General features: G+C 55.9%; 2 protein-coding genes across 6 annotated transcripts in view; one reads left to right on the forward strand and one right to left on the reverse strand.

Annotated features, from left to right (window-relative positions):
- The first annotated feature begins 1,083 nt into the window (after nucleotides 1-1,083).
- On the forward strand, nucleotides 1,084-2,472 carry BHLHA15 (basic helix-loop-helix family member a15). 2 transcript variants are annotated; one of them, XM_053556696.1, is made up of 2 exons: nucleotides 1,084-1,149; nucleotides 1,804-2,472. In XM_053556696.1, exon 2 carries the CDS (start codon nucleotides 1,855-1,857, stop codon nucleotides 2,425-2,427), a length of 573 nt encoding a protein of 190 aa, XP_053412671.1. In that variant the 5' UTR covers nucleotides 1,084-1,149; nucleotides 1,804-1,854; the 3' UTR covers nucleotides 2,428-2,472. The 2 variants fall into 2 exon arrangements, with proteins under 2 accessions (XP_053412671.1, XP_053412672.1); XM_053556697.1 differs by having other exon boundaries at nucleotides 1,085-1,173; nucleotides 1,822-2,472.
- A 22-nt stretch (nucleotides 2,473-2,494) lies between these two features.
- Nucleotides 2,495-16,406, reverse strand: part of TECPR1 (tectonin beta-propeller repeat containing 1) — a 33,524-nt gene continuing 19,612 nt past the window's right edge. For 3 of the 4 annotated variants that reach the window (XM_053556690.1, XM_053556689.1, XM_053556692.1), the window contains 11 exons: nucleotides 15,304-15,431; nucleotides 14,179-14,281; nucleotides 10,497-10,593; nucleotides 10,294-10,373; nucleotides 9,709-9,765; nucleotides 9,057-9,237; nucleotides 8,447-8,582; nucleotides 7,721-7,813; nucleotides 6,630-6,736; nucleotides 6,392-6,511; nucleotides 2,495-6,267 (listed from right to left, as the gene is read on the reverse strand). In XM_053556690.1, the coding sequence (XP_053412665.1) occupies nucleotides 6,154-6,267; nucleotides 6,392-6,511; nucleotides 6,630-6,736; nucleotides 7,721-7,813; nucleotides 8,447-8,582; nucleotides 9,057-9,237; nucleotides 9,709-9,765; nucleotides 10,294-10,373; nucleotides 10,497-10,593; nucleotides 14,179-14,281; nucleotides 15,304-15,431 (1,216 nt within the window). In that variant the 3' untranslated portion in view covers nucleotides 2,495-6,153. The remainder of the gene's footprint in view (nucleotides 6,268-6,391; nucleotides 6,512-6,629; nucleotides 6,737-7,720; nucleotides 7,814-8,446; nucleotides 8,583-9,056; nucleotides 9,238-9,708; nucleotides 9,766-10,293; nucleotides 10,374-10,496; nucleotides 10,594-14,178; nucleotides 14,282-15,303; nucleotides 15,432-16,406) is intronic. The other variant, XM_053556691.1, reaches the window with a different exon arrangement.

Consider the following 16,406-nt stretch of genomic DNA (forward strand, 5'->3'; position numbering starts at 1 on the left):
GTATCTGTAATCCGAGGCCTTTGTACTCAGTGAAGAACTTCAGAAGCATTTTCAGTTCTGTGGTCCTCTGTTGGCCCAGCCTCCAATGAGCTCTAGGCTGAGAGGCTAACTAACCTCAGCTATCCCCATGTCCCCTGCCCTCACTCCTGCCCCCTTCCTCAAGGACCCAGCTGCCAAGAGCCGGCTAACAGCCTCCTACTAAAACTTTGGCTAAGTCGCAGCTCCAAGGCCAGTGTGACAGCCAGGGAGTAGATGGAGACCTCCGAGTGTCCAAGACAGGGCAGAGACCCTGCTCCCAGCTTTGTGTGGAGCTCAGGCCTGGCATCAGGACTCTCCCAAAGACTCTGTGTCACCACATTCCTACAGTCCTGAATGACCCCTGAGCAAGATGCTGCTTTTAGCCGCTTTTAACCTGTACCAGGTGTGGAGACTGGGGCAGGTGGGTGGCAGAGCTGGTTTTGAGCCCAAGCTGTCTACCTCCCCAGAGACTGACAGCCCATAACCAGGCATTGCTATGACAGTTGGCCTGCGACAGCACCCCGCCACCCCACCGTCCGGAGTCCGTGTCTCCAGTCCCTTAGGAGTCGGGATTGTTGCTCTATAAGGATGTGGCCAATGTCCATTTAAGATCTTCGTACTGCAGGATGACTTTTCCATGAATTCTCCTGTGCTTTTGGCTTGGTATTAACCCCAAGGCCAGGTGCGGCGGTCACGTGCTGTCCTGGGGTTTCCCCTCCGCTTGCGGTGCTCCCAGAGAGGCTTCAGCCTCTTCCTCCGCGAAATAGGCTCTGGGCTCCAGCTGACCTGCCGGCTGCGGGGTTTGGGAGGACGTCGGGAAGGGGTTGCGAGTTGAGGGAGACAGTCGTGGAGACCGGGAAAGCCAGGGGAACAAGGCTACGGGGGTGGGAGCGAGAAGCTGGACGGGGCTGCGTGGCTACCAGGTCCGAATAATCGCCCAGCTCAGCTGGGCCGCCCGCCCGCAGGTGCCACCGCCCCCCGGGCCCGCCCCCAACACCCCGACCCCGGCCCCGCCCCTGCCCCGCCCAGCGGGTCCATTTACAAGCGTCCGCGGCCCCGCCCGGGGCGGCTAAAGCGACGTGTCCTTGTCCCTCGTGGGCAGCCTCGGCGCGTGCGGCCGCGGATCCCCTGGTAAGGTGGGAGTCGTGAGTCCGGGTGGATCCGCGGGGAGAGGCTCAGAGTCAGGACTGGGTGGAGGCTGGGGAAAACGCGGTGGGGGCCCTCCGTGCTGGAGCCTCTGCCTGGGCCATCCACGTGGTAGGACTGCAGTCGTTTCAGGGGCCATTGTCGACCTCTGACCTCTGACAGCTGCCCCGATGTTGTCCCTGTACACGTGTGTCACGTCCATTAGGGCTGGACAGGAGGGAGGTGGCTAGAGTCCATGCCTGTCTGTGGGGCAAAGCGGAGGCAGTGCATCCCGGGCGTGCGGCAGCCCTAAGCAGCGCCCGGGCGCGTCTTTGGGTGGTCTGAGCAAAAGGACTCAAAGGTCGCCGAGCCAGGAGGCAGTGAGGGGAGTGAATCAGAGAAGGGACTGGGGGGGTCAGTGTGAGTCACACAGGGGAAGGTGGCACAAGAGCAGGGACTAGTCTGAGGGGTCAGCGTAGGGGTCAGCTCAGAGCTGTGTGAACAGAAGGAACCCAACCGCACCGCCCCCTGCCACTGCCCCAACACCCAATTAGCTGTCACTGGCTCCTGGTGCCCTCAGGGAGGAGGCTGCGGCGGGAGTCTCCCTTCGTGTTCCCTGGCTGTGCCAGTGACCACCGTGTCTTGTGCTCTGGATTTCAGTTCGTGGCCCCATCCCAGCTGCCTCCCTCCCGGGACAACCAGTCCAGAGCCATGAAGACTAAGAGCCGGCCCCCACGTCGCCGAGCCCCGCCGCAGGACGCGGAGGCCGCCCCAGGGGAGCGCACTCCGGACAGGTCCTCGCCTGACACGGGCCCTGATCCCTCTAAGGGAGTGCGGAGCCGGGTGGCGCGAGCGACTGGGGCGCGGACTGAGGGCGGGCGCAGGCGGCCAGGGCCAGGGCCAGGGCCGGGTGGCCGGCGGGACAGCAGTGTGCAGCGGCGACTGGAGAGCAATGAGCGCGAGCGGCAGCGCATGCACAAGCTCAACAACGCCTTTCAGGCGCTGCGCGAGGTCATCCCGCATGTGCGCACGGACAAGAAACTTTCCAAGATCGAAACGCTAACTCTGGCCAAGAACTACATCAAGTCTCTGACGGCCACCATCCTGACCATGTCCAGTGGCCGCCTGCCAGGCCTGGAGGGGCAGGGCCCCAAGCTCTACCAGCACCTCCAGCAGCAGCAGCAGCAGCAGGTGGGGGCCACGCTGGGCACCCCTGAGGCCCAACCGCAGGGCCACCTGCAGCGGTACTCCACGCAGATCCACAGCTTCCGAGAGGGCACCTAGGCCTGGCCCTGGGGGTGGTGGCAGTGGCAGCCAGCCTCCTCATCCCAGCCCTGGGCACTGGCGCTGGGCCCCAGACTAGTGGTAACATCCCTTGAGGAGATGTGCCCAGTGACTCCATTTTTCCTGAGTGCTCAGCTGCACCCCCAGCAGTTTCTCCTGCACCTGCACCTGTGGGGACAAGCAAGTGGCCCAGGGAGACCATGGCTTTGGGTGTTCTGAGGCCCAAACCTCCATGCAGGACCCAGGTCCTGCTTTTCCACTAACCAGGACTTGGCAGGAGTTGAGAAGCCTCAGCCTTTGTGACTAGATTCTCTTTACCTGACTCCTCCCAGGCAGGGGGAGATTCCAGGAAAAGGTTTACTTACAAGCATCCCATCCACACTGCCACCAAAACCTGGGAAGGACCCTGCTCCAATCTGCAGCGTGGGGCTGGGGCTGGGTGCTCTGCATCATCATTCAAGGTAAACTAAGGCCCAGAACAATCCAGGCAAAGCCTGAGGCCTCTGGGGAGGGTGAGTGTTAAGCAACCAGAGGACCTTCAAGTGACCTTGAATTCACTTTAAGGGGACTTTAGGGTGAGGGCTGGCGTCTCTTCCTCCTTCCTCCATCTGTGGGGGCAGCAACCCCCAGCTGAGGAGGGTCCAGGCCTGGCCCTGACAGCCCCACAGAGCTGGAGCCGGATACCAGGAGTTGCTAATGTTGCCTTTCTGGGATCATCCAGGAGGGAAGCTGGGAGGCTCTGGGTCCTCAGAGCAGCCCTAGAGCCTCTGCCTGGCCCTAGGCTGTGTGGTGAGGGGCGTTTGTCCTGGGCCTCCCAGATGCTGTCATTATTTTTCACTATTGTGGGTCATGTAATTGGCCAAAGGCAGGCAGTAGGACTCTAGGATGTTTGTTCTTGGTTGCTGGTTTGAACTGGGGGGCACTTTGGGGCTTTCTGAGAGTGAAGCCTGGGGGTGGCAGGACTTCCCTCCCCCCACCCAGGGTGGCAAGGCCTGGGTGGCTTGGCACATCCTTGCCGCCTCAGGCCCAGCTTCCTTCTGTCTGGTGTTCCTGCCCCACTGGCTCTGCCAGACTTGGTCACTTTGCTCTCAACCCCTCCCTTGTTCCTTGGCTCAGAGCTGTTCCAGAGGCCCTTCGGGGCCAGGTCCCTCCTGAGGTGCTGGGAGTTGGGGGCCAAATTGGGTCCTAGGCTCCCATTGACCAGTCCCTACCCTGTATCCTTGCCCTGCCCAAGCTTGGGGGTCCTGGCACCAGATGCTAAATGCACCAACAGGCTTGGGGTCAGCCCTGGGCACCTTATTAAGGGCAGGTGGCCCCGGGCACACTACAGTGAGACTTGCTGTCAGACTGTGCATGCTGCTCCTGAAGGCCTGGTCTGAATTTGAGTGCACATCTAAGCTTGGGACAGAGGGAGTCCAGGCCTCCCTGACTGTGGGCACCCAGCTGGCAGGGATGTGTTGTGAGGGTACCTCCCCTGTAAGGGTGTCAGGGTGCTGCAGACCTGAGAGCCCTTGTTTCCCACTGAGCTGTGGCCAGAATGGGTTGTCCTTGTTGATCCTGAAAGCACAGAGTGGGGGGATACCCAGTGGAGGGTCTGTCCAGACCATTCCTGGTGACACGCCACAGCCCAGGGCTGCCCAGGTATTTCTGCCTCAAACTGGCACCAGGGTCCTTTCTACATCCCAGAGGGTGACCTGGGGCCAGCTGCCCAGTCCTTCTCCACAGCACAAGGGGATCTGTGTGCCCTGTGGCCATATCAAGGATACTGAGATGTCCCAATCCCACTTCAGGGTGTCAAGTGTTAGGGGAACTGAGGGGACAGGTATATTACAAGCTTGTTGGGTCTGCTCCTTGCCCTCGTCTTGAATCCCCATCCCAGGCTGTACTCTCCCGTCCTGTGGGGAGGCTTTGCCTGGGCCATGAGATGAGTGTCCTGAAGTCCCTGCATAAGCTGGTCAGAGACCCACATACTGCTAAACCCTGGCCGCCTCCACCACACCCTGGGGCTGTCCACCCAGCTACCCACCCTGGCACCAGCACCCTGAGCTGGCTCTGGAGGTGAGATCCTCACCAGCACAAGTGGAGAAACCAGAACTGCCACTTTCTGTCAGCGAAAACCCAACTGGAACAGCCCGTGCTCCTGCTATAATTGTGGTGGAAATGTTTCTTAAATGACCCAGATTTGCTTTTATTTTTTTCTAATGGTCTCTTCAAAGTACTAATGAAATCAATACTGTGTCATAAAATGAAAATAAAAGATTTCACAACAATTGCTGCTTTTGTCCATGCACAAATGCATGGGGAACTATGCATCTTAATCAAAATGTAGCAATAAAAAATATCATGCCATTTACACTCTGGTGTAAGTTTTTATTGAATAAAGCATCCAAAGAAGGATGCTGAGCAGGTAAACAGTTAGTTAGTGCTCAGCAGCAAAGGAACATGTCACCCTGGAGAAAAGCAGAGTGATACCCTCTACTGGGAGCCATCTGCAGACAGCAAGTCACAGCAGAACGCACGGGGCACTGTTGCAGGGGAACACACCATAATGCCCACGCACAGAAAACCTGGCATTGAAATGTAAACACACAGCACGGGGCCATCTCCTCTGATAGGCCTGAGAGCTCCGCACCCAGACACAACGGGCCCTGCCTCCAGCAACACGGAGAACACCATGTCTCTCAAATGCCTGCAGGGTGAGACCCTAGAGGAGACTTTTCTTAAGAGTCAGATTCAGGATGACAGACACTGTGCAGCAAAATGGGATCAGATACAAATGCACAAGTGACCCCCTGTTGATGACAAAATGGGCAGGGATCCCAGGAAGGTCAGTTGGTGACAAGTCCCTTCACTATCAAACTGAACAGAGAAAGGACTTGGGCTCCAAAGAACTCACAGGAAAGCGTCCAGTGTAGGAAGCAAAGTCCCCAAATGGGGCAAAATGGGATAAAAAGCAGCAGATGAGTTGCCAGACAGGAGTCAGGGCCACTCAGCCAAGGGCTTTCCTCCTCAATCAGCCAGGCAAGGCTCTCACCCTGAGGTGCACAGAACAGGTTGGGGGATCTCTGTCCTGTTCCCCTAGGATGCCTGCTGTCCCCTCAACATGATCCGATATCCTAGGATTCTTTGAGTCCCCCACACATCTGGGGAAGGGGCCAACTAGGGGCTGAAGATGATGACCCTACATGTGACACTATCTTCCAGCCTCCCCGTCCACAGCCGCGGCCCATCTGCAGAAGACATCCCTGCCAACTTGAGTGCTTAGCTATAACATTAGACCCTCTTTGCAAGTCCTGCTCTGAGAAAAAGTCACAACTCATGACAAAGTGACCCTGAGCCCCAGGCCTGTCTCTTGGCTCAGGTGGGTGGCAGGCCCAAGCTGCTGCCAAGATGCCAGCACCAGGGGTTTCCTCCTGGGCTCTCCTGGTGGGCTTCAGGCTCCCAGCCAGGTGTAGGGGAAGAAGGGGCTGGGCCTTAGGGGGGTGCAGCACCACCCTTTCCCCATGGTTCTTCTGTAAATGGGGACATACGCCAGGTATCCCTGGAGCTTCATGTTTCTGGACTATCTTAGCCAGTGCTCTTGCTCTGAAGTGGCCATGACCATGGGCCAGGTTCCCTCCTGAGTCTGCCTGGTCAATCCCCTGCCACAGCACACACTACAGCATTAGAATGGCTCAGCCTTGACCCTTCACACCAGGCACATCTCTGTCCAGGTGCACGGGGGCCTCAGCAGCAGGCAGGGCTGTGGTCCTCCTGACAGGTGTTCAGCTCCTGATCCCGGGTAGTGCCCCGGGGGGCCCTGGTGGCATTGGCTCGGACAGAGATATGGTCCCAGCCTCCCTGGAAGGAAAGGGCTACATTACCAGGGGCACCAGGGTTCCAGGACTCCAGAAGCTCTCCCCCAAGGCCATCCCCCTCACCCAACTGCCCCAGAGGCCTGGTCGGGCCAGCTGCCCCTGCTCACCCCGATGCCGTAGTCCCAGCCCTGTCCCTTGGGCTCATGGGGCTGCACACCTGTGCGGTGACACACTGTCCCCCGGCTCAGACTGTGACTTCCCTGGACTTTGTTGGCGATGACCCAGACCTGGAACACAGACCCATTAAGGCCCAGCCCCTGCTACAGTGGGATCACTGGGGGTGGGACTCGAGACAGAGAGGGGGCCTGAGTACACTAACAGCCAATACCCTCTGACCCCCCAGACCTGGTCCAGGGGCCCCACAGACACTCTGCACACGTTGTTGGACACATGCTCCCAGCTGGAGCCCTGTGGGTAGCTGGGCGTGATCCCCTGGCGGTACCACAGGTTCCCTGCAGAGAGAAGCAGGGTCAGAAGTAAAGGCTGGCCTGGCCCACCACCTCACCCAGCCTCTGGCCTCCTGCAGGGGGGAGGATGGAGGGCCTGGCCACCCAGTCAAGGCTGCAGCCTGCTCTTCCCCGGGTTCCCTGAGCCTCACAATCATCTTATTTATTGTGCCCAGCAGGACTGGGAAGGATCCTTTCTACTGAGGCAGAAACTGAGGACAAAGGATTTTTAAACAAATAAAAAAAGAGAACCAGGTATCTGGAGTTAACATCCTGGATTTTTTTTTTTTTTTTTTTTCTATTTTTGAGGCTGGGTATTCCTCTGTTGCCTAGGCTGAAGTGCAGGGGTGCAAGCACAGCTCACTGCAGCCTCAAACTCCTGGTCTCAAGTGATCCTCCCACCTCAACCTCGGGTATCAAGGTGTGAGCCATCGCACCCGGCCCAGATTTCAGTCTAGATTCTACCTTTCTCAGCCTGCTTCTTGGCTGAAACTATAGACCACTGTAGGGGACTGTCAAGAGCCTTGCCTTGGGTGACACAAAGTCAGAGATGGTTCTGAGCTGGCCCTGAGCTGTCCAGGACTCCTGTCATAGGCTTGGGTAGAAACCCTGCCTTGGCACCTCAGTTGGCACCCCCAACCCCTGTGAAACTTGGGGAAGAGGTCAGCACTGAGGCTGACCATAGCCAGGTGCCTGTCATGGTGGTTATAGGTCTTGTGTTGGGGGCCTGGGGTGGTGCTGCTCTTCCTGGACCCGGCCCTAGGAGGCCTCTGGAAGGCCAGGCCAGCTTAGCATCCTGCCTCCATGGTCACCGAGGTGGGCAGATCATATCATGCTCAGCCCTGGAAGCTGGTGCTCCAGATATCCTGGAAAAACATGGCTCAGAAAAGCCTGGATGCTTCTGGAGAAAGGGAGGACCTAATCCCAGTCTCCTCCAGCACTGGTGCCTGCCCCTCCCCCAGGACGACATAGGGCATCAAAACAACTTGCCATTTTCATCTAAGGCGTACACTGATGTCTGCCCAACAGACACCTGTTTTAGTCTCTGTTTAGGAGGAGAGGGGATGTGGTACCAGCAGTCACCTGCAAGGAGAGAGTTGATTCAGGCTGCACCCTTGGGCCCACTCACAGCCCACATGGCCTCTTCCCCAGCTCATGGTGGGTCAGGCATGGGCGGCTGACCTTGGTTTTCAAGCATAGCTGACCTGTGCCTGCTGCCCACCCAGCACCCCGCCTTGCCCAAGGCCCTCCAGATGTTGTGGTGAATTCAGATGGACCTATCTCACCAGCACTGATGCAAGGGCACCCAATCTGGTGCTCAGTGGAGAGCAGGCCCAGAGGCTATCCTGCCAGCCCAGTTCATGGGGAGAGCATGTTTTTGCTCATCCCCTGCACTGGGCCCTGTCCAGCAAAGAACATGCCAGCATGGCCTGCCCTCCTGGACGATCCCAGGAGTGGGCCACACAGGGTGGAGGCATAAGTTGCCCTCTAGAAGGGCAAGGCAGTTCTGGCTAGGGTTGCCCTGTCCCTAGGTGATCCCAGCAGGAGTGGGATGAGTCCTCTAGGGGGTCCCCAGCTAAGCCCCCAGAACTATTCCAGAGGAGACAGTCAACAAAAGCCTGTCAAGCTAAGTTGAGCAGACAAGACCAGCCAGCCAACGTTACCCGACTCGGATGTGTCACTTACTTACACAGCCTCCTAGAGGGCAGCACTCACCAGCTGGCCGGGAGGGGGACACAGAGCCTCGGTAGAAGGCGGAGCCATCCCTTGCTATAGCCCACACCTGGTAGCAGGCCCCGATGGAGATGGAGGTGAAGGGCTGGTCAGTGCCAACATGCAGCCAGGAGGAGCCCTGGGAAACAGGCGAGAGTGGTGCTAAGGCAGTCACCAAGGTAGCCAGGCTCACCCACCCCCCACGTCTGGGTGACAGGCCCAGCAAGCCAGCAGTCAGGGTGGCCAGAGGGCAGTCTGGGTCACATAGACCCAGCCCTGCCTGACTCATGGCCTGATCTTGGCACTTGCTGGACCCACTGACCCCCTTTTCAACTCACAAGCAAGGACAGCCAACAGCGTGTGCATCTCATCTTAGCAGTGTCCCTAGGCCCAAGGCCCTAGGTCATCCCTGCCCAAGGCCCAGGGAAGGGGTGAGCTCCTTGCACCAACCTATCCTCAGCACCAGCTGCCCATGGGGCCCAGTGACCTACTTAGGGACACCTGTGGTGTCCACTGGTCCCAGAGACCTTTCCTAGGCAGGCCCAGAGAGGTCCGAGCCAGGCCTGACTCTAGAGCCGGAGTCCTGATTTTGAGAATGGGGCAAGGTGCTCACTGCGGGGTTCAATGCAGACACGCCCAGGCGGCATAACACATCCCCCTTGTCACTGACAGCCCAGAGGGCGATGCTGGATCCATTCCTGTGGGTGTCCGGGCTCTCTGGGATAATGGACACATCTCTGAGGGCAATGGGGGCCACCTCCAGCCAGGGCCCACTGGTCACCAGCACGCACTTCCTGTATGGCAGGGAGAGTACAGAAGGGACCCTGATGTCACCATGCTGGGCCCCTAGGCACATGGAAGGGAGGAGGAGGGCAGCCTGCTCAGCCCAGGGTGAGTGGGGAACTAGGAGCCAGGACCCTGAGAGAGCTGTTGGGGTGGGATAAGGACCTAAAGGTGGCTCCCTCGCCACCCCCACCCCCACCCCCAGTCAGGCTCCATCTTCTGTCCTTACAAGCTGAGCCTGCCAGTGACATTTGTCTTATTTGTTCTTGAAAACAAACTCTTCTGAAACCAGAGAGCACTGGGAGCCCGCAGGCGTTTCCTGGGCTGACATTTACTTTGACTCAGCTTCCCGATCTCCTCTCCCACTGCTTCCAGGGACTAAGGTCAAGAGGCCAGGGGATCTGGCCCCCGGAACCAGAGACTCACTGGGCAGGGGAGGGAGGGAGCAAGTTGTGACCATCCCCCGATGGCCCCTACCTCACCTGGCCCAGCACCTTCTCCTGACAAAATCCTTCATGGTTTTGTACCCATGGTAAGAGCTGCAAGAGAAAGAAGAAGAAATCAAGGCTGCTTCATGGAAGTTTCTGGAAAGTGACCCTGCAACCCTTTTTCTACTGGTTACTATATAGCTCATTGTAAGCCACTGCCAGGTTCACTGCATGACCCTTGGCCCCAGGACAGCTGAGGACCTAAGGCGGAGGAGAGGGTCAGCTGGGAGGCCTGGCTGCTACAAGGGATGGCCCTGGGTGAGCCCAAACTCTGAGGGCAATGGGGGCCACCTCCAACCAGGGCCCACTGGTCACCAGCATGCACTTCCTGTGTGGTAGGGAGAGTACAGAAGGGACCCTGATGTCGCCATCCTCCTCCTCCCCACCCAGGCCTGCACAGGCCCTTCTGGCTCACATCACTAGATGTGATTCATATGCCTTGAAGGGCCTGTCCACACCCAACACCTACCTCTAGGCCCCAGGGCTACAGCTCTTCACCTACCTGCTGGGCCATGGGGTCAGGACTACCCAGAACCGGGGAGGGGCCCAGTCTGCAGCACGCTGCAGGCAGACACTTACGCAGGGAAATCACTAGCATACTGCCACCCCTCTGGGTCAGTGCCCCCAGGCACACTGAAATCCACGAACCAATCAGAAACCTAGGGAGGAGAAAATCAGTGAAGACAGGACCCCCAAATCCACAGACCAGTCAGGAAGCCAGGGGAGGGCCAGAGAGGGACCGTTCAGTGCAGGACACACCCCACAGGGTGACAGGGGCTCACCCAGGTCCATTGCAGAGATGGGGGCTTTGTGCTGGCCTTGGTGCACTCCTGTAGCCCTGTGGCATCACTCCACATGTACCGGTCTGTGGGCAGACCCCTGGGGCAGGGTGACAGGGGCAGGTGATGAGGGAGAATCGAGAACAGCCCTCCCAGCTCCAGCAACCGTAACACCCCTGGTGGGGCCCCTGAGAGAGGTACTAGAGCTCCAGACCCAGAACAAGCTGGGCATGATGGGCAAAACCAGAATTTCCCTGGGCAGAAGACCAACTAGAGTGACCCATATAACCTGGTTACTGGGCTATGACCATCACCAGGCCACCTACCAAGGCTGTGGCATCTGTGCAGTCTGGACGCTGCCTCTTTCCCTGTGTTGAGGATTCAATTGTGACCCCCAAATATGTGTAAGTCCTAACCCTAACATTACAATGCCTGGGAATGTGATGTTATTTGGAAATAGGATCTTTGAAGATGACCAAGTTGAGGTCCTTGGGATGGCCCTAATCCAAGATGACTGGGGTACTCATAAAGAGAGGAAACTTGGACCCAGGGTCACACAGAGGGAAGCCCAAGTGAAGACACAGAGAGAACCACTACGCACAAACCCGGGACAGCACCCTGCAACAGGACCCCTCACAGCCCTAGGGAAGAGCCAACACTCTTGCGGTCTTCTGGCCGGCAGAACTGAGAGACAATATGTTTCTCGTGTTCAAGCGACGTGGTCTTTGGTACTTTGCTGCGGCTGCCCTAGGACACTAGCATGGCACTGAGCAGCACACGGGCCAAGGCTGCAGTGGGAGACACGCTGCTAAGGACGGCCCCCACCCTGCCTTCTCCTCGGGCGCCGCCTCACTCTGTGTGAGGACTGAGGAGGACATGAGAAGGACATCAAGGTTTGAGTCACCAGATGCTTAAGAAGCAAAAAACCTCCTACTAACATTCTTCGTGCACACTACACTCAGTTGAGGTACAAGTTTTCAGGAGGTATCTTGGCACCATGCATCAGCACCTTAGAAAAGTTCAAATCCTCTGATTTATTGGGGCAAACAAAGAGACACAAATATTTACACACCAGGGAATCCTTTGAATTGTTCCATGTGGCAGGGAAAGGTCATGAACGATCTACACATCCAAGACTGAGTGGAGGTTAGACTGGCCAGGTCCACTGCCAGTGTGGGGTGGTGAGGCCATCGCAGCCACCACCACTGGCCTGCCTTTGTCACCCAGCAGTCGCATGTGAGCACGGGAGATGGCTGGGAGGCAACATGCATGCCACATGCCAACAGTGGTTACGGTCATTGCCTGGTGTCATGGAGTTTGTTCTTCGTATCTTTAAGGTTATCGTGGAGTTTGTTCTTCATATCATTTGGTATTTATTTTGTCAATTTTGAAAATCCGGAAAGAAATCAATTGCATTTCTTTATACAGCCTCAAAGAGTTAAAAAAAAAGGAAATAAAATGTCTGGGGCGGCGCCTGTAGCTCAAGGAGTAGGGCGCTGGTCCCATATGCCGGAGGTGGCGGGTTCAAACCTAGCCCCGGCCAAAAAAACAAAACAAACAAAAAAAGGAAATAAAAAAGTTTGTGCCATTTATAGCAAAACCTCACTGAAAGAAACTACATTAATGGAGGCATAAAGTCTATTCACAAAGCGAGAGACTTACTAGTGGCAGAGAACTGTTCTCCCCAAATGGACCTACAGATCCAAGATATTCCCGACCAAGATCTGAACAGTTTTTAATGACAGTGACAACCTATTTCTAAAACTCATGTAGAAGTACTCCAAGAAGAGCCAAAATGCCATGGAGGAAGATGGGAGAACATTTTACCAGCTTTGAAACCTCCTTGCAGAGAGATAGTGACTGAACCGTGTAGATTGGTTGAAGAATACCCAATTGCTCAGTGGGAAAGACAAGCTTGGGGACAGACTGCTGCCTCTGTCCCCACTGCTGACACTTGATTCAAAACTAAGGTGGCACTTCATCCGCACCAGAGAGAGAAGACAGTCTTCTCAGTAAATGGTGTGGAGTCACCAGAGACTTAAGAAACAAACAAAAAACAAGTTGACCTCATGTTATCTAGCAAATAGTCGGGGCAGAGGGAGAAGCGGGGGAGGAGAGAGGGTTCTAGACCTTACTGCGCATGGCAGAAGAATGAAGCTTGCAGAACAGGGTCAACGAATGGTAGCCCACCTAATCCAAGCTCACCGCCTATTTTTGTACAGCCTACAAGCTAAGGGTGGCTTTTACTTTTTGTTTGTTTGTTTTGTTTTCTTTATATATATATATATTTTTTTTTTTTTGTAGAGACAGAGTCTCACTTTACCGCCCTTGGTAGAGTGCCGTGGCATCACACGGCTCACAGCAACCTCCAGCTCCTGGGCCTATGCGATTCTCTTGCCTCAGCCTCCCGAGCAGCTGGGACCACAGGCACCCGCCACAACGCCCGGCTATTTTTTTGTTGCAGTTTGGCCGGGGCTGGGTCCGAACCCGCCACCCTCAGTATATGGGGCTGGCGCCCCACTCACTGAGCCGCATGCGCCGCCCCAGGTTTTACGGTTTTTAAGTGATTAAAAATAATCAAAAGAAGGCTTGGTGCCCATAGCGCAGTGGTTATGGTGCCAGCCATATACACTGAGGCTGGTGGGTTCAAGCCTGGCCAGGGCCAGCTGAACAACAATGACAACTGTAACAGAAAAGTGGCCAGGCGTTGTGGCAGGCACCTATAGTCCCAGCTACTTGGGAGGCTAAGGCAGGAGAACTGCTTAGGCCCAAGTATTTGAGGCTGCTGTGAGATGTGACGCCACGGCACTCTACCCAGGGTGACATAGTAAGACTCTGTCTCAAAAAAAAAAGAAAAGCAATGCTTGGTGACACGTGAGATTTACAAGCAACTCAAATTTCAGTGCCTGTAGGTAAAGTTTTATTGGGACATGTCAATGCGCATTTCTTCACTCAGTGCTTATCACTCTTTTCACGTGACAACTACAGAGTCATGTAGTTGTGACAGAGGACTCGTGGTCCATAAAGCCTGAAATATTTACTACATAGTGTCTGGTCCTTTATAGAGAAGGTTTGCTAACTGCTTTTCTGAAAGACAGCAGAGTAAGTTCAATACCTCAGGTTGGGATGTCTTAAAAGGCTAATTTTATGTAAAGAAGACTCATTAGCTGCATTACATTTAAAAACTAAAAGTCACCACTTAGAGAGGGAAAAGGCAAACACAGCACAGGAGGCATCTCACCTACACCACCAGAAAATAAGCAAATCACAACAGTGTTCAAAATCAGGATGGCGGGTCTTGGTGTGTGTGTGGGGGAGCGGGAAATGAAATAGAAGGGGCTCAGAAGGAGACAGGTGTGGGGGGGAGACTGCAATGTTCTTTTTTTTGACCCAGGTGGTAATTACACTGGTGTTCCATTTTTGATAACTCAGTAAGATACATAGAGAGAGAGCATGCAAAAGAGAGAGACACCATACATGCATTATATATACATGTTTTGTGAACTTTGCGTGTTATATCTCTCAATTAGTGAGTTTTCAAAATATGTTGTAGCTAAAGATTCAAGGAGGAAGAAAACCTTGGTGAGTAGTAAGACCTAGCCAAGCCACAGTAGATGTTGCTGCCTATTTTCTGTCAAGACCAGGGTTACCCAGGTGGCAACCTAGCCAGGCACTGTGCACACACCTGCTGGTGTAGCCTGTGACGGGATTCCAGCGCTGGTTCTCGTAGATGTACACGCACTTCATGTCTGACTGGGTGTAGATGTTACTGGTGCTGCTGGCCAGGCCTGCAAGAAGAGGAAGCTGCTGGGACTGGGGTGGTACCACCTGCTTGGGACGCCAGCCGTCTGTCTGAGCATTGATTCCCACAGAAAACAGGCAGGCTGGAGGGCAGGGAGGGCAGGCTGGAGGCAGGTCGGTGGAAAGGGGCAAGCAGGCCTGTTGAGCTTATGTCACTGGGAGCTGGCTTGCCTTGGGTTTCTCTCCTCTGTGCTTGAGATTATTCTGGGGTCGTACAACTCCATAAGAACCTACTGTGCATCCCTGCACTCCCACTATCCCGGCTCACCCTCTGCTCCTGGTCACACTTCTTCTTCCTTGCCATCCTACTTATTCATTGGGAAAGTGTGCTGGCCACCAAGCTTACTACCCTGGACCACTAACTTTACCTCTATGGGAGCCCCAATTTCCTGGGGCTCATGAAGACAAAATTCAGGCCTCACAAACAGGGAAGTTGATAAGTCTGCTCAGATGTACATTCCTGTGGTCTCAGTGGATTAAAGTTCTAGAGGGTTAGCTGCTCCTCGTTGTGGGGCATGTGGGCTCTGGCTTGGAACATCCCTTTTTGGTGTTTCTGCTTCCATTCTCCAGTAGGAAACACAAGGACTCTGCCTCCCAAAGTTGGGGAGCCCACAGGAGCTCAGCAAGCTCTGACTCTAAAGGAACAATTCTCTTAACAAGGGACCAGAGTTTTAGACCAAGAATCAGGGAACTGGGGACCAGGGGATGCTCTGCTGCCTTGAAGCCTCATGAACAAAGGGCTTGACATGCTGGCCAGCACTGGCAGCTGCCTTTCTAGAATCCTCAAGGTCCTTGGTGCAGCAAGTGGGTATCCAAGGGGGCGTGGGAGGTGAGACCTGGTCTCGGCACTCAAGCCTCATGGGTCACCCCAGGTCAACCTGGCCTGTGTGGAGGCTGGCAGTGGTGAAGGTCACCTGTTGGCCAGCTGTTACTGGAGTGTGAGCACTGGGACAGCAGCCTAGCATTGGGCAGGGAAGCCAGACGGGGACTGGGAAGGCAATGTCCTTACCTTGGAAGCAGCCTCCACCATAGCCACCTGTGTACACCCAAGCTGTGTGGTCATAACCGAGGCCCCACACCACGCCACGGCTGTTGGCCTCCACCATGCGCAGGTGGCCTCCCATCTGCCGCCAGAACCTGGTAGGATGAGAGAGTGCGGCAGGAACCGCTCAGCCCCAGCTTCCCAACCTTCTACTTGCCCCGCAACCCACAGAGATGGTGTTTAAAAAACCCTCAGTCTCCAAGCGAATAGGATCTCAAGCCTGCGTGGCTTCCCCTTTTGTATGCATTGATGCTAAACAGCTGGCATGTGAGCAGTCCCCAAGGGCAGGGGGCCTCAAAAACCAGTCCACCCTGCCCCTGAAGCTACATGGATGGGCGTGAGGCCAGCAGCTATTACACACCGCCCCTTTGGGTCAGAGACAGGTGCAGCCAGCCTTGAATGTCACAGCAGAAAGCAGGATGTGGTGTCTAATCATCTGCATGAGTGACAGTGTGGCCAGCAGCCGCCAGGGCATCAGCAAGAGACTGCACTGTGACAGCGCAGCCTCCCAGGCGGGCAGAGTACAGCTGGCAATGTCAGCCCCCTGTGGCCAAGGTCCTGTCTCTGTTACCAGAGGTGGTCTGACTCACTTGACTGGGTGTCAACAGCACCTCCTGTTGCCAGGGCTCCCTGGGCTCACTTATGTCCCTGGTCCTGGTGTCACTGACAATTAGCCCAAGGCCTCAGCAGCTCTGGGTGACCTGCTGGACAGCCCCTGTGCTTGGCTTGGGACAGAATCGTGAGCACCAGGGTCCCCTGCTAGGCCCTCCTCCTTAGGACTCTGCTCACGCTGTTCCCCCAGGTGACCACATTCCCTCTGTAGCTTTTGACACTCTGACAATAACGTTTTGTACATGTCTTCCAGTCCTGGCTGCCCACCTCCTGGTCCTTTGGGTCCCACCTCCACCAGACCCTCCTCCTGTCCTCCCAGCCACGAAGCTCCAAGCCCTCTCTCCTGCCCCACACTCAGTGGACCTCAAATCTCACCAACTCTATGCAGAAAACACACCCCCAGCCGACTTTCCCTTGGCCAAAAGCTACTCTCTCCCTTCTGCCTCCGGCCCTGGCCA

Source organism: Nycticebus coucang, chromosome 12 (genome assembly GCF_027406575.1).
Source record: "Nycticebus coucang isolate mNycCou1 chromosome 12, mNycCou1.pri, whole genome shotgun sequence".
Classification (NCBI taxonomy): domain Eukaryota; kingdom Metazoa; phylum Chordata; class Mammalia; order Primates; family Lorisidae; genus Nycticebus; species Nycticebus coucang.

What these genes read in the sequence shown, in the direction of transcription:
- BHLHA15 (XM_053556696.1), top strand. Translation starts at nt 1,855, where the DNA reads ATGAAGACTAAGAGCCGGCCCCCACGTCGCCGAGCCCCGCCGCAGGAC.